The 15,136-nt window shown below is 32.2% G+C and overlaps 1 protein-coding gene across 3 annotated transcripts; it reads right to left on the bottom strand.

Moving 5' to 3' along the window:
• Positions 1 to 284: 284 nt before the first annotated feature.
• LOC117214238 (Golgi integral membrane protein 4-like) lies at positions 285 to 14,329 on the bottom strand. 3 transcript variants are annotated; one of them, XM_033460147.1, is made up of 7 exons: positions 14,073 to 14,329; positions 6,951 to 7,133; positions 6,359 to 6,834; positions 6,062 to 6,181; positions 2,144 to 2,568; positions 1,809 to 1,930; positions 285 to 1,726 (listed from the first exon to the last, which is right to left on the bottom strand). In XM_033460147.1, the coding sequence occupies exons 2-7, from the start codon at positions 7,129 to 7,131 to the stop codon at positions 1,671 to 1,673; spliced, it is 1,380 nt and encodes a 459-aa protein (XP_033316038.1). In that variant the 5' UTR covers positions 7,132 to 7,133; positions 14,073 to 14,329; the 3' UTR covers positions 285 to 1,670. The 3 variants fall into 3 exon arrangements, with proteins under 3 accessions (XP_033316038.1, XP_033316036.1, XP_033316037.1); XM_033460145.1 differs by having other exon boundaries at positions 1,803 to 1,930; positions 14,073 to 14,328; XM_033460146.1 differs by lacking the exon at positions 14,073 to 14,329 and adding an exon at positions 12,796 to 13,028 and having other exon boundaries at positions 1,803 to 1,930.
• Between the last annotated feature and the right edge of the window lie 807 nt (positions 14,330 to 15,136).

Here is a 15,136-nt window from a genome sequence, read left to right as displayed (position 1 = left end):
CTTCTTCGTCTTGCAGATGCAAGTATCAGTTAAAGGTCATTGGGACAGTACAGATTATTCTGTAATATTTTATTTTCTACAGACACGTCTGTATTATCATAAATACCATACATTCTAAATGTAAATTTATTTTTATGTAACCCAAAGAGCTCAACACAATAATATGTATTATCTTTTAAAGAAAAAACTTTATATGTTTTAAAGACATTGAAAATGTAAAAGAATTGCTTTCACATTATTCAAATATTAGGTCATGAAGCATCAAGTATTAAAAGGAAAATACAAAAAGTTTTTCAATCTTTTATTATGAAAAAACTCTTATGTACATATGGATCACTTTTCTCTGTGTCAGTGTATAAGTAGATATCTACGGTCATAACAAATATTAATCTATATCTTTAATAAATTCCTTAAAGTAGTTCCTTTCACTCTGTTAAGTCTTGATTGTTAGCGCCAGAACGACGACTGATAGGCAATAAATAAATCACGTGTACCCTTGTACCGATCGTATTGCACGGTTTCAATAAGAACAGTCGGCTGATTGAATTGCTGAATTCTATTTAAAAAATGTCCAACGAGACGGCTTAAGTAATAAGTGCATTTAAGTCACAACTCCACCTTGGCGGATTGTTGAAAGAAATCATGGACTCTTTCACTGGCAGAATATTTCATCTTTTAAGCTTCTTACCAATTGCTCATGTTCCACGAAAATCTGATAATCGAGTGATTGATATACTACTTTAGAAAGGAACAAGTAGGAAGTATTCTCTTAGAATTTCATAAGTATGTAAAAACATTTAACACTCTAAGTTGTTAATTAGTTACCTACATCCTACATACTTAAACACATGATACAGGACAGAACATTTTGTTCTGAATTAAGTTTTTGTTAACACAGATTAATTGCAAAATAAATGAATTCACTATATTAGAAGACTCTAACTTTATAGAGTCTGTTAAATAGATTAGATTTAATAGACAAGGAATTTTCCTAGAGAAATGCCTTAACAAATACTTATAAATTAATACAGTAATCATCCTAATACTACTGTGACATTTATCACAAAATTTTACTATTTGTCAAATACACAAACACTGTATAATTAAATGAACAAGATATTTCTTCCCCTGTTCCATCTGCCAATGAAAGAGTGAATCTCTGAAAGAGGCTTTTCTTTCCATGGAAACTTTATATAACTCGCGTCTTTTTTACCTTAGAATTAGCTCTAGAAAAATACAGTCTGTTTTTTTTCTATTCACACACTGCTCAAACCAAACAACGAGCTTCTGAATAAAAATACAATCTACTCATGTTGGTTGGGCAGTGGCTGTTAAATAGCATCTGTATAGAGTATAAACTATCTAAATCTTTTTGGCTAGATCCCCATAAGAGGTTTCCCCCAAAAAAACGTGTAGATAAAAAAGTAAAATGGTGCATCTATCGTTGAGAATCCTTGCTCCATCTTCTTTCTCTCTTCTTTATGATAAATGATGGTTAGCAGCTAAGTCAGTTCATTAAGTAATGGCAAGATGAAGAGTAGACTGATAGTAGATGCTAATTAGTAGACAATAACTGATTTTCTCTTAAATAAGACTCTTGAATAAGAACTGTTTGTTAAAATCTGCCAAACCAGTCCACTTTACGGCATCTTTACTAAAAAAAAGATCCTTCACTCCCTTTTCTCTTGCTTTAAATTGTGAGGATAGTCTATTTGATCATCCTCATCTAAAATAATGAACAAAAGATTGAACGATATATAAAACTGAGTTACATAATGAATATATCTTATTGATTTAGTTACCTTCACCTTCATCTTCACCTTCAACTAATCTTAAATCACTGTCCTTCTGCTGGGGTTCTTTATCATATTCAACTCCTTCGTACTGATCATCTCCAATATCAGCTATTCGTTCAGCACCAGCATCAAGGCTGAAGTTCCATTAAAAAATAAATCTTATTATTGGATTACAAACAAAAAACCTATAATATTGTATGAATTAATGTCAATGTAGACTGTTAAAACCAACTAAATTTTTGTAATTGTCTAAGATTTCTAAAATATCCGTACAAAATTGAGAACTGAATTTGGTATAAAATTGACTGAATACAAGAAATATGAAATTATCCTTCAATGAAACATACCCAGCAAGACGAATGTGATTCAATTCATCTCCAATCTCCTGTATGCCAGGCCCAACATTGAACCAACCATTTCCTCTTCTATCTGGAACTTGGTCGTCGGCTCTTCTAGCTGGAACAGCTGGAAATGGAGGATCTAGATTTCCATTTTCACCCTCTTGCTCTTTACTGTTGACATTAATCTTCTGTTTGGGCTCTTCCTTCTTCCTGGCTACTTCGTCTTGTTTCTCCTCGCGATTTTCCAATTTTTGGTCGATCATAATCGGAATGGGTGGCACGCCAACGGGAAGCTTGGACTTCGGGACCGGTTTCGGAACCGGAAGCGCCTTATCCACGGATGTGGACACTGGATTGCCGCTAGTTGCTGGCGTTGAAGTCTCCAGCTTCACGGCTGGGATCGACTTCATCGAACTCGTGGCCACTGTGCTCTGGAAAAATAATTTTGCAATCTTCTCTGCTTGCTTCATTTATTATATTAAATTTTAAAGCATTTCGAAACATTATTTTTATTTTATTTTTAGAATATTTATTCGTATTTTATACTTGGAGTATTGCTATTCGTGGAACGTAAATTTCAATAATTTATTTATTTACTTACATACTGAGAACTAAATCTAACTTTCATTTCTTCGTTACTATCATAATGCAAAGTGCAATTTATTTTTACTAGGACTAAGTATTCTGTTCTCTCACATACACACGCACTCTAATAAGGAAACAAATTAATTATTTACAAAATATTCATTCTTCGCTTTATAAATTTATATTTCTTTTTTGTATAAAAAGAAGGATTCTAGTTGCAATAATTCTATGCCCTTAAAATACAGATAAGCAAGCGAGTGTTTTGGAAAATAGTAGGCTACAGATGTGGATGAAGAAACATTTTCAGATACATTTTGTAAAAATTAACTTACCTGCTTCAGTTTCTATTGGCAAAGAGGAATAGTTGTTTCTTTTTCTTCAAAGCTACGAAAGCATGTGAACAAACAAATATTGCACAAAGCATGCTCTTTTTTACAGAAAAATCACCTGACAAAAAGAAAAAATGTCACTAAAAATTTTTCTTTAATTTTGAAAATTAGATGCTTCTTCTCCATATTTAAATTAAACGAATTGATATGTCAACTTTGTTTTGTAACTTGAATTTTATTGAAAAGACAGTTTTAATTACACTAAAAAGAAATTGAAGACAACAGCAAAATATCATAGAGCAAGTTCCAATGAAGCAATATTAAAAACATAACCAAAAAAGAAGCTCAAGCGTAAAAAATCAATTAATTCAAAATATTTCTCATCCAATTATAAAAGTTCTACACCGAGATATTATTTGGTGAAATCAGAAATATTATCGCAAAGAATGAGAAAATCAATTAATAAAACTTTCAAAAAAATTAATTAAAAATATCCTTCACATGAACAAGAGAACTAATTTTGAGAAGAAAATATTAAATGCTTTCACCTTCTAATGAGACTACTGTTTTATTTAAAAGAAAGAAATAAAGGGATCTATTAAAAAAGAAATTTAAACCATCTCACCAAAGATTCTTATTTCTAATATTTAATTAGATCTTTCTCTATCTTTCCTTTTAAATTTGCAGCAAACTAGTAATAACAAGGAAGCAGATCAGTTTAGTTAGGTTTCTGCGAGGGTGCCATAAAAAAATGCAAGCAGATCAAAATAATAACAATTTATTAATGCATTGATTAACACGGACATACAGGCACATTCAATACAGCTTGCAAGCTACATATACACGACTGGTTTCTTTTTGAACTATTGGAAAGAATCGTTCGTCTTTCCTTTGCATTAGGCTGTCAATCGATAAAAAAAATTATACCTTGAGCAAAAGGAACTTTTATAATTGAATTATAAAATATCAATTATAATTGAACGCAATTGAAGCTGAATGTATAATCTGTTGACAGCCTAATGTGTTCTAATTTACATGTAAAGATTGCTAAATATAACACTACAAATTAAAAAAAAAGGGTACTCAACATTTACACAATTGCTAAAACATTTTGTCTTCTGCATAATTCAAATATTGTTCTTGTGATATTGCACTTGAAAAATTTATATTAAAAAATCTACATTGAAGCAGTAAGTAAGATTGAGTTAGTGGATATTTTAAACTGCTTATTTAGTTATTTATATTTTTCCAAGTTATTTATATTTGTCCAAGATTCGAGAAAAAAAATTACTTTCCTGAAAAATCACAGTTTGCCCTAAATAGTACACAGAGAACTTTATTTCTCAAATATTTATGATAGCTTAGAAGCGACATTGGTTTTTTTTTATAATTATAATATTCTATTACGATATATTTATAATAAGTATTTAATACCAGTTAATACTGATACTGATAGTATAAATTAATAGTAAAAGAAGATAGATAAAACTACTAAATAAACTTCGAGATAATATTAATTAATAGATTATCCCATCATGCAACAGATTTTTCATATTTTCTATCATGTTTCCTCTCAAACCATCATTATACTGTTCAATCTACACTTGATTTGCTGATGATACAGGAAAGAATAGTTCTGTGGACTGATCTCAAGTCCTTTAAGTCAACTAAAGAAATTATCTATCTACAGCACCAAGTACAAACCATGCAAATTACGTGCATGTGTAAACATTACCAGATAGATTATGCTAAGAAGAATTCAGTTCCCCAACAATCAACCATTTAAAGGCACTTCTTTAAATTTCCATAAGCTAAGAGAGTCAGCCTTCTAGCTTATCATGACTACTTCTATAGTTTAGCTATTCTCTTCCAATTCATTTTGTATTTTGAATGGCAATAATTTGTTCTTGCAAGAAATATTAACACATTCTCTACAACATCTTTCTGTATTTCTGTACAATATATTTAACAATACAATATACTTTTATTATAGACAAGAACCGTTTGAGTTTTGTTTTCCCTTTTTTTACCAAACACCAAGCATGATATTAAAATTACATCTAAATTAAGTTCTGGTAGCGAATGTGTTAAGTAGTAACTAAGGTGAGCACAGTCAGAGTATCACTAATCATATATCAGCTTTGATCTCTCCAACTATACTCACAATTACTTTGATTAATAATATATCTAAAACGTTTCAAGCACTTTTATAGCAAAGAGAATCACAACCAGAGCCTGAACTAAAGTCAGGAGCTACATTTAATTGTCAAGAAATTAGCTGCAATATCATAAAATCTTAAATCAATCTAAAGTCAATCATAAAATCTTTATACAAAAAATAGATAAACATGTTTCTCCAAGAGCAGCCATAACGAATACTAAATACAATTATCCATAGTATTTGTAACAAAAATATATCTGACAAGGCATTACAAGTTTTGATCAATCTTATTCGTCAGATCATTCTCAAAATTTGATTTATAATTCCATCTACATTGTTTTGAGCTTTTTCCAACTTCTTCTCTATCTTCTCAGAAGTCTGTTGGATTGGAGAATTTTTTTCATCAATGACAGCAGAATGTTCTTTTTTCCTTACCACTGAGACTGTGGTATGCTTCTTCACATCAAGATTCATGTTAATTGTCTGAGCTATACCTGGTAAATTAGTAGAAGAGCGTTTGTCATTGAACTTGTCATTAATCTGGTTGGGCGGTGGGATAACTTGTCTTAGCTCTTTATTGATCTCAATCTGAATTTGATCATTCACAAATTGATCGCCCTCTTTTCTCTGACGTTTCTCTTGCAAATCGTAGGGCAATGGTAAAACTTCTGCTTCCTTTAACTCGTTTGGACCCACTGGGACGATGTTGCCATTCTTCTGAGCGAATCTAACGTTGTTTATCTCGTTCACCCGTTGTTCATTCGATTGCAGAGGATCCTCAATCGTTTGCTGAGCGAATGGCGCATACAGGGGCTGTGGATTTTTATCGTCATTTGTCGGTGGACTTACCTGTTGCTGCTGTGCCCGATCAACAAGCTGTCCTGCATTTTCTGCTTCTGCGGATTTCGCTTGTGAAGGGTGCGGATTGGCTACGTTTGGCTCTGGAGAAGTAGTTTTGCGTGAAGTTTTCTATTGGAAATAAAAAACAAAAAGTTACAGACCAATTCTCTTAAATAAATAATCTATCAATGTGAAGAGTCTTCAAATACAAATTAAGAATCATGATCCATATTTTGAAATGGATGGATTAGAAATTTGAAAAATCTTCAATTAAATAAGACTATTAGTATAAAAAAGGAATCATACCTTGGCTTCTTCCAGTTCATGCTTCAACTGAAACACTTCCTTCCTGAGATGTTCAATAGTGCTATCAGTATCCCCATTGCTCTTTAACATATCATTGTACTTTTGTTCCAGTTCATTCTTCTGAGTGTCCAGTTCCAGAAACTTATTCTTTAAATGTTCCAAGGCTTTCTCTTTGTCCTCTCTTGCTTGCCTGATACGACTACGAAGTTCTCTGAGCGTTGTCTCCAATTTACTAGTGTCTTCTAGAGCTTGTTGATCACGCTTCTTACATTCTTCTTGCAAATCCTGGTGCTCTGTCTGCAGCAACTTGTAAGTTTGTTGCAAAGAGTTGAATCTCTGCATTGCCTCTATGCTATCCTTGTCTCTTAGGGACTTTTCTCTAGATGCACGCTGCTGGAGTTCTTGTTTCACTGCTGCATTTGAACTCTTTTCCTCAGCCAAGGATCTTTCCAGCCTCACTTTGTACTCGAATATCACTAGAAATGAACAGAAATAATTTTTCAATGCAGCTGCTTACAAATTTATCTGGGAATAAATGCAATTTTCTCAAATTGAATCAGATTCCTTATGGTGCATATCTAGTAATCCATACCTTGAAGCTGAGCAGCCAGTGCCTCCTGTTGATGAGCACATTGAATGTGAAGTTCCCGAAGCCTGGCCATCTCTGAGGTGGCGGCGCGGTAGAAGAACACTAAAAGAAGACCCACCACCCCGCAACCCCCGTACACGGCCAGGCGGCCAACTCGGCCCCTGCCAAGTCTAGAACCACTCATCTCTGTAAACAAAATACATATCACAAGATTATTATATAGAAATCATAGTAATCATAGCACAAGTTAAAAGAGAGTGGATTGTCTCTCGAAAGTGAGTTGTATATTCTTGGGGTATGCATACATACAGTTGATCAAAATATGGTCAAATTTCTATTTTTTTAATGTTTTTCAAAATAATACCAATTTTCTTCTATTTGAAGTATAATGCATTAATTAAATTTTTGTGTTATTGTTTATTATTTATTTATTTATTATTTTAAACGTCCAAACAAAAGAAAAAAAATTGAAAAAAATTATCTTGTAATCATCCTTCTAAAAAAAATAAAACAAACAGCGTTATTATCATAAATACAAGATCTATTTAATACAATCTGAGTTACAAGCTACATTCTCACTATTTTTATTTCCTACTTTGCTACTTTTTAATTATTCCACTACTTCAATATTCTGTTTATTATTAAATAAACTGCTGACAAATGAATCTTAATTTCTATAGCGCATATGACATCAATTTGATCAACTCGAAACTTCTTTTATCCCGCACAAGTGAAAACGAGAAATAAGGTCAAGGGGTGAGAGAAGCTCAAGCGTGAGAGAATAATTTACGCCAGCGTTGGCCCCAGTGCGACGTTCAATGCAAGTGAAAGTCGATGATTGCGACTGTAATAACTTTTATCCGGCGATATCCTCTTGCATAATGGCTCATCTTGGAAGACGTACTAAAAAATCGAGAGATTTCTACGAACGTTCAAATCTGAGATCGTGCATGATAGATGCAACTGACCGACACTTTTAACGAGCGAGAAATAAGATAGTAAAATTTGTAACTGAACAAGACAGTGAACAACGTCTCGTCCTAATTAGAGCTACCATGTATATTTTCTGCTCGAGATTTTTCCTCGATAATTACTTTAAATTTACCTTTACAGAAAGATTTAAAAGTAACTTTATAGGATTTTTGTTAAATAATTTTATTAGATAATTACAATATGAGAAATTATATAATATATGTTTAATATATTGGAAGACAGGTCTTTTAATTTTTCTTTCATTTTATTTTTGGCGCCATTTTCGTACAGTACTATGTGACTCAATAACTTAAGAATATTAAATATTGAAACTCATGATTACTATAATCCAAATATTATGAAAGATTAGAGAAAGAATAATATTATGAAACACAAGATTTAGTATCTGGAGTGTTTTGTGAAAATGAAGTATCTGGCGACAGTATCTGATTCGGCACTAACAGTAAAAAAAGGAGGAAAATCCGTTTTGTAATGGACTTACCATTTTAACTTATCATTTTTACGTATATTAATAACAAATAATAGAAGTACAGCAATTGTTGAATAATATTCATTACGAATTGTGTAATTACAAATCAGAATATCGTGAATATCGTGATCTACCTTATCGATCGAAAAGCGATAACGTAATTTCCAGTAAACACATGTTGACAGGTAGGTATTAATCTAAACGTTAAGCGTATACATGTTTGCAAAAGGAAGGGTGGATGGTCGCGTGACACGCTTTCATTTCCTATATCTCGAAGAAACTATATAAAGCGGGACGCCATAGAGCTGGAGAATACACATAGACCGTTTATCTTCCCCTCCTTTTAATCCCTCTTAATTATATCTCTCATCCCCTTATAAAGCTGCAAGATACACAACTACCGGTTCGTGGAAAATCGTAATTGCACGTTTGCTCGTTCTACTGCTATTTTATACCATGAATTAGAATGCCGTATTAAGATTAGCTATTAAAACCTTTATTTATGTTTTCATTCATTGGAAAGAGAAACAGTGCAACGACTGAACTAACCTCGTTGAAACTTAACCTAACATTGATAAATACAAGACTTATTTCTTTAATAAAAATTCTCCTAGTATCTATTCTTTCATTTAGCAAAGTTCTTCATGTAGTAACTATGATAAATTCTTATCATTTAAATAAAATTTCCCTAATAACTATGACAAATTCTTATTTTCCTATATTAACTATTACAAAGTGACCGTGTTTCCATGAATCGCGATTTCTGTTGTTTCTCAATAACAATGAGAAGAGATTCGATACAAATACAATTTCATCTTGAGTTTAACCAGTTTGAAAAATATTCCTCGATACGTCTCGCATCCCTAAGTAAGTCTTAGCTATTTTATTCTTGGAAACTAAATACACCGCATTACTTGTGGTTAAATGAGTACACCGCGGATAGATTACAAGGACAAACAGATACAGATTAAGATCGATTTACGCAAAAAAATTGTTTGGTATTTTTCTATAAAATAGGTAATACAATTTTATATGTTATATTCTATTATATTATGTGTCTAATAATATTATGTTTACATTTTACACTAATCTTATAAGGTAAATACAATTACGATTAATACAGTGTATTAAGTAATCCAATGAGAATATAGTAAAAACTTAAGCTTAAAAATATAATATAGCCATTTCAATTATTAAATAAATCGCGTATTTCTGTCTTCCAATATATCTACATAATAATAAGGCGTTAAATTGATTGATTATTATTCGGCGGTATAAAATCAAATTTAATCTCGTTTAATGATTCAAAGAATGAGATTTCCACGTGTGTCTTTTAATGCAGTGCATACATTCAGTCCGGCTTTCATAAATTTCGACGAGGCAAAAAATGCTGCTTTTATACGAAAACAAAAAACATAGATAATTTAATACCGTCCCGGCGCGAAATAATAAAATGCGTCAAGTTATTTAGTTCTGTCAAATGAAATAAAATCGTTTATCACGAAGCTGCGCTTTGTTTCGCTAAAAAATTGATTCAATTAACGAAATAGCGAGCACCGGTTTGTTCTCCGACAATACGAATTTAAAGTTAGGTTATAAAAACTTGCACGATACTAAAATGGATATATTTAGTTCTTTTTTAAGAAAAGAACTTCCTCATGTGTCAGTGAGAAGGAATATTGTTTGAAATTAAGTCAAAGAAGAATAATCTTAGTATTTAAATATGAATCGGATGATAAAACCGTAGAAGTTAATGTGCACGCGGGCTTAGAAGCGAGTTTGACGGGAAAATGGATTAAATTTCATGTTCTTCTGCTTCGGGTCAGTCTTCAATTATTCGTATGGGAAGCTGCATTCGAGAAATTGATTGTAAAAACATTTAGAATACTAATGCAAACAAAATGATGAAGTAGATATATTCTAAATTCCCTGAAATGAGTAATGGTCTCTTTATTGAAATATTGCATGCCAAAACAAGATAGTTATTGATACAGAGCTATCCACTAAGCAGAACTGATGCCATCTAGCAGTAATCAATCGTACAATGCCTAATGAATTTGAATATATACAGAATATCATAGACATGTACATATTTATGATCATGGCAACCTTCAGCTTTCGCCAGAAAATTGAAGTTGTCGCATCAATTAATGTACAATTTATTGCGAAAGAAATCATATAAATTCTTGAAACATTGTGCATTAATATTGTTGTGTATAGTATATGTCCATAGTATTCTGTCATGGTATATATCATGGTAGATGCACAGCTATAAGAACGACTATACCGATTATTCAATTATAAAAAATGAAAGAAGTCTTAAGAACATATATTATACAAGTATAAAGAATTCTTAACAATATTTATCTAATTTCTTTTATGAATAGACTGTAAGTATTTATGTAAATTTATATTTTTATGAATACAATACCAAAGCAAAAAGTACTATAATATTCTATATATTTCTGCTTATTATGAACATTTTGATCTTTAAATTTCCTCAAAAATGCATAAAAATCGTCAGACCATTCATCGTTGTTCAATTATTCTCCAAATATTAATTGTCATATGACCATATATCAACTTCCCAACTATATATTTTGAATGCAATATATCGACTAATAAAATTAAACCAAAACTGATATAATCGTATAGCTTTTCGAATAAATTATTCATCTGTTACGTGTAACTTAAAATTCGAAAGTGGTTTATCGATGGTTTATCGTTACATCCTCAACCACCATAACCTATACAAAACAAACGGGGAGGGTCCGCCACGGCAACTTTTGATCGGCGTACGTACGATGTAACGTAACGTGAGCAGAGGCAAACGTCTGAAATTGGACACCGGTAATTACGATAGTCTGCTTTTATCGTTGCACTTCGACCGGCTCTGCGAGAACGGAAATTACATCCGTCTCGCATGGCTCATCCACGGTTTGCTCGTCCTTGCCGGCCGCGTGAATTATCGAGGATATTTGCGATACCGTCCAAAGAGGCGATACCTCGTATGCGTGTGCAATTGTGCATGTATATATAGATGTGGTGGGAAAAATGCACGAAGGGTGGAGTGCAGGCTACCTAGCGGCTGAATTCCGAGTTCACTGACACTTTCGAGCACGCGCGATAGATCCTGCTTTCACGCGTCAACATATGTGTAACGCACGTCCATGTGTCTGGAATTATTTTAACGGCATTAAGGTTAGCGTACTCAAATTTCATTTAATTATCGGAGAGATCCTTCAGCGATTGATGCGATAGGATGTAAATAATTTTGAATAATTATAATTCAATGATTTGATACGTTTTTAAGGCGACTGTTTATTTACCCGGTGACGTAGTTTCCATTTGCGATTTAGCTGTAATTTTAATTGCGTTCATAAAATATAAAAAAAAAATTGTAAGGTTTATGGTCGATTTAATAGAATTCTCAGAAGACCGCTGAGAAACCGGTTTCTAGTTAATGGCGCGACCTGGTGTGAGAATATAAATGCGGCTTTTCGAAGATTCTATTTGCCGCGTTGGAAATTCAACGAGCGATTAAAAACTGTATCGCAATGACCAGTTTAATTTGAAATGAAAACAGTTTGAATATAAGTCATGCGAAATTTCTTTAAAAAAAGTCGACTAATTTTTAGTTTACTATATGTATGATAAATCATACTTGTTTACAAACAATGAATTAAAGGAATACCAAAAATAGAACTATAAAACGGTTAATTGTATCTCTGATAGGAGAAATTCAACAACCAAACTCTAAATTCAAACTTTCAAACTTAGAGTTACATTCAAACGTTTAAACATTCAAGGCGAAGCTAATATTTCATCTAGTTCTATATAAAGAGCGGCTTTCACAATTTTTATACGCTTTCTAACGCGGAAGAAAATTTATAGAGAATAGTGCTATACCGACTTAACTCTGTACCTTACGGGTCATTTTCCATCCATTGGGTGTTTTTCTATTATTAAAAAATTTCTTAAGTCTGTGAAAATTATTTAAGAATACGTAATTGAATACTTAAGAAAGAATAAGATTTTTAAGAAGAAAAACTAAAGAATAAGTTAAAATTAAAAATATGGAAAAATTATTTTTAATATTATTTTTAATTTCTTATATCAATTTTATACTAAAATTTTTCTTAAAATATTACATATATTTTTACTCATTAAAATAATAGAGAATAAGCCGTAAGCTATAAAAATTCGAAAAGCGTAACGAAGAACTTTACTGCGACCGAAAGTTTTCTTTTAACTGCATTTGCGCTTTCATGTAGCTTTTAGTAAAGAGCTTAGAATTATGTACTTACAAAAAGTACATATACCGCCTAATTTTCGAGGTCGCACCTCAAAATTTAAGTGTTTCACATGTATACGACATATACATACATATATTTATAACCTCACATGTAAATGCATCGTTAACCTTATTCACCAGCTGCAGATTGCCACACATTAAACGATAGTATTTATCCTCGTTGAATCTTCACCATGACAGCACCAAATAAAAACATGTCAACTTCACCCACCACAAATTTTGAATTATCAATTATGTAATGTAATTTATACGGGAGATTATTACAAGACTTGATTATAGATTATAGCACTATGCAAAAGTTCATGGTACGATTGATCATTATACAGAGAAAAAAGAGATAAAAGATGAATAAATATTTGCTCGTATCAAATAATACGAACGATTAATTTCACACTATTTTATCAGTAGTTCTCTTTATGTACATTAATCATATCCACCACGTTGAAAAAATACACTTATCAGGGTACACAAATAAATTTATGTATATTTAAAAGGTAAATCATTACATATATAGTAAGTATTTCTTTTTTTACAAAGTTTTCTTAATGCAAATTTACATTTACGTAAAATGATTCCCACAATTTGTGTTGAGTTTTCTCTCACCAAACTTTTGCAATTCACAGGATACGTATATCGAACCGTTATGGATGTTTGTATTTACAATATTTTCTCTTTTTCACAAACTTTAAACTCGGAATAATTAGGTCATTTCTGATTCGGATGCTTTCTAAACTACGTTTGTATCATTTTGTTCTTTTTCTATTGTCAAATGAGAATAGCAAGTCCCGATTATCTATTTTGTTGTCAGCACTATTACTGTAAACTTACTACAGTAGCAATGTTTTTAATTTTGTACCTATAATAAGACAATTTGTTTACCAAATGCAATAAACATAGAGCATCAGTTACTTAAGACCCATTATATGAAACTGATGCAACATAAAACGTGTTAGCGCGTCCTTTTCCTTGAAATATTAAAATATACGTAAAACTGTCAGTGTCCTTGAAATAATAAAATATACATAAAACTGCTGGAGTCCTTGAAATAATAGAATATACGTAAAACTGCTAGAATCTTTGAAATTTAAGATATACGTAAAATTGCTGAGATCTGAAACGACCCAATCATAATCATCCGACGTTTAATTCATGATTGTGCGTGCATTATCATTATAGCTCTGTATCATCCATTCGCGCTTAATTTCACAGATGAACACTTCACAAGGCACGATCGCACTCAATGATTAATCCGTTTCACAGCACCGATCTCAAATTATCAATCAAATTATTATGCGATGAAATAACACCATATACACTGGTTAGATTACACATGGAAAGCTGCGCCTACCTCATACACGAGTAGAGAACTGTACTCTCAGCTCTCCGTCATCGCCGCGTCCTCAAACTGTTATCTTGCGATTAATAGCCTCAACCGCGAAGAAGAAGCGTCGCGACGCGATTACACGGCCGCGAACACAACGTACTCGTCGATCGAGCTATCCTCCAGCTGAAATGCCGCGATCCAGATGAAGCACAACCGACAGGTTAGGACTCTTGCGAAAAACCAGACTCTAGACAATACAGTTGAACGTTCTGAAGCCGGTTTCCCCCACTACTGGTTCGTGGCTGCCACGCCATTAAAACGAAAGGTTCGCCAACCAATCAGGCCTCGCCACTTCGGCAGATAACCAATGCATGGATTCGCCATTGCCAACCTATGATTAAAAAATGCTCTAATTAAGCAAAAAAATACAGAAGCTCGTCGACAGTGCTCGCTTTGTTATTGAAGGGAAGAATTAAATATTTTTTAATTGACAAATAGAATTATGGATTAGGAAATTAGAATTAGGTTAATAATTTCGAACCTTCAAAATCATGACTGAATAATACTGTATCTTTCTCTTTATTTTAAAATTGATAAAGATGGTCGAGAATATAATTCAGTATTTTGTTAAATATTATAATGGTATTATGAGGAGATAACAATATTTGCATAGAACGAAATTTCACATAGAATAGCTTCTAAGATGATTATGTGTAATACAATAGCATTTCTTACAATAAATTTGCAAAGAATAGCTTGTTAAATTAATTAAAGAAGTAATCGGGATTCGGTGCGATTTCTTCTTCCGCGAATGAAAGCACGAGACGAGAGAGTGACCCCCTTCTTGATGCTGCTACTAGGTCGTTATAAATTTCTCGAAGAGTCGCATTTCCCTACTTTGTTCCATTTAAAACTCGCAATTATTGTTTTATTATACATTAATTTTGATTAATTACGAGTATCTTAAGACCCACTAAAATTATAGTATACACATTTATATTTTTTTTATTATTATCGAATATTTTACAATAATGGTCTACGAAGTTTGGAAATAAGCGGAAATGATGTTTCATTCTTTTTTATCAACA

The sequence above is a fragment of the Bombus bifarius genome, unplaced genomic scaffold (assembly GCF_011952205.1).
Source record: "Bombus bifarius isolate JDL3187 unplaced genomic scaffold, Bbif_JDL3187 scf7180000009200, whole genome shotgun sequence".
Classification (NCBI taxonomy): domain Eukaryota; kingdom Metazoa; phylum Arthropoda; class Insecta; order Hymenoptera; family Apidae; genus Bombus; species Bombus bifarius.
This window is presented reverse-complemented; position numbering and strand designations above follow the sequence as displayed.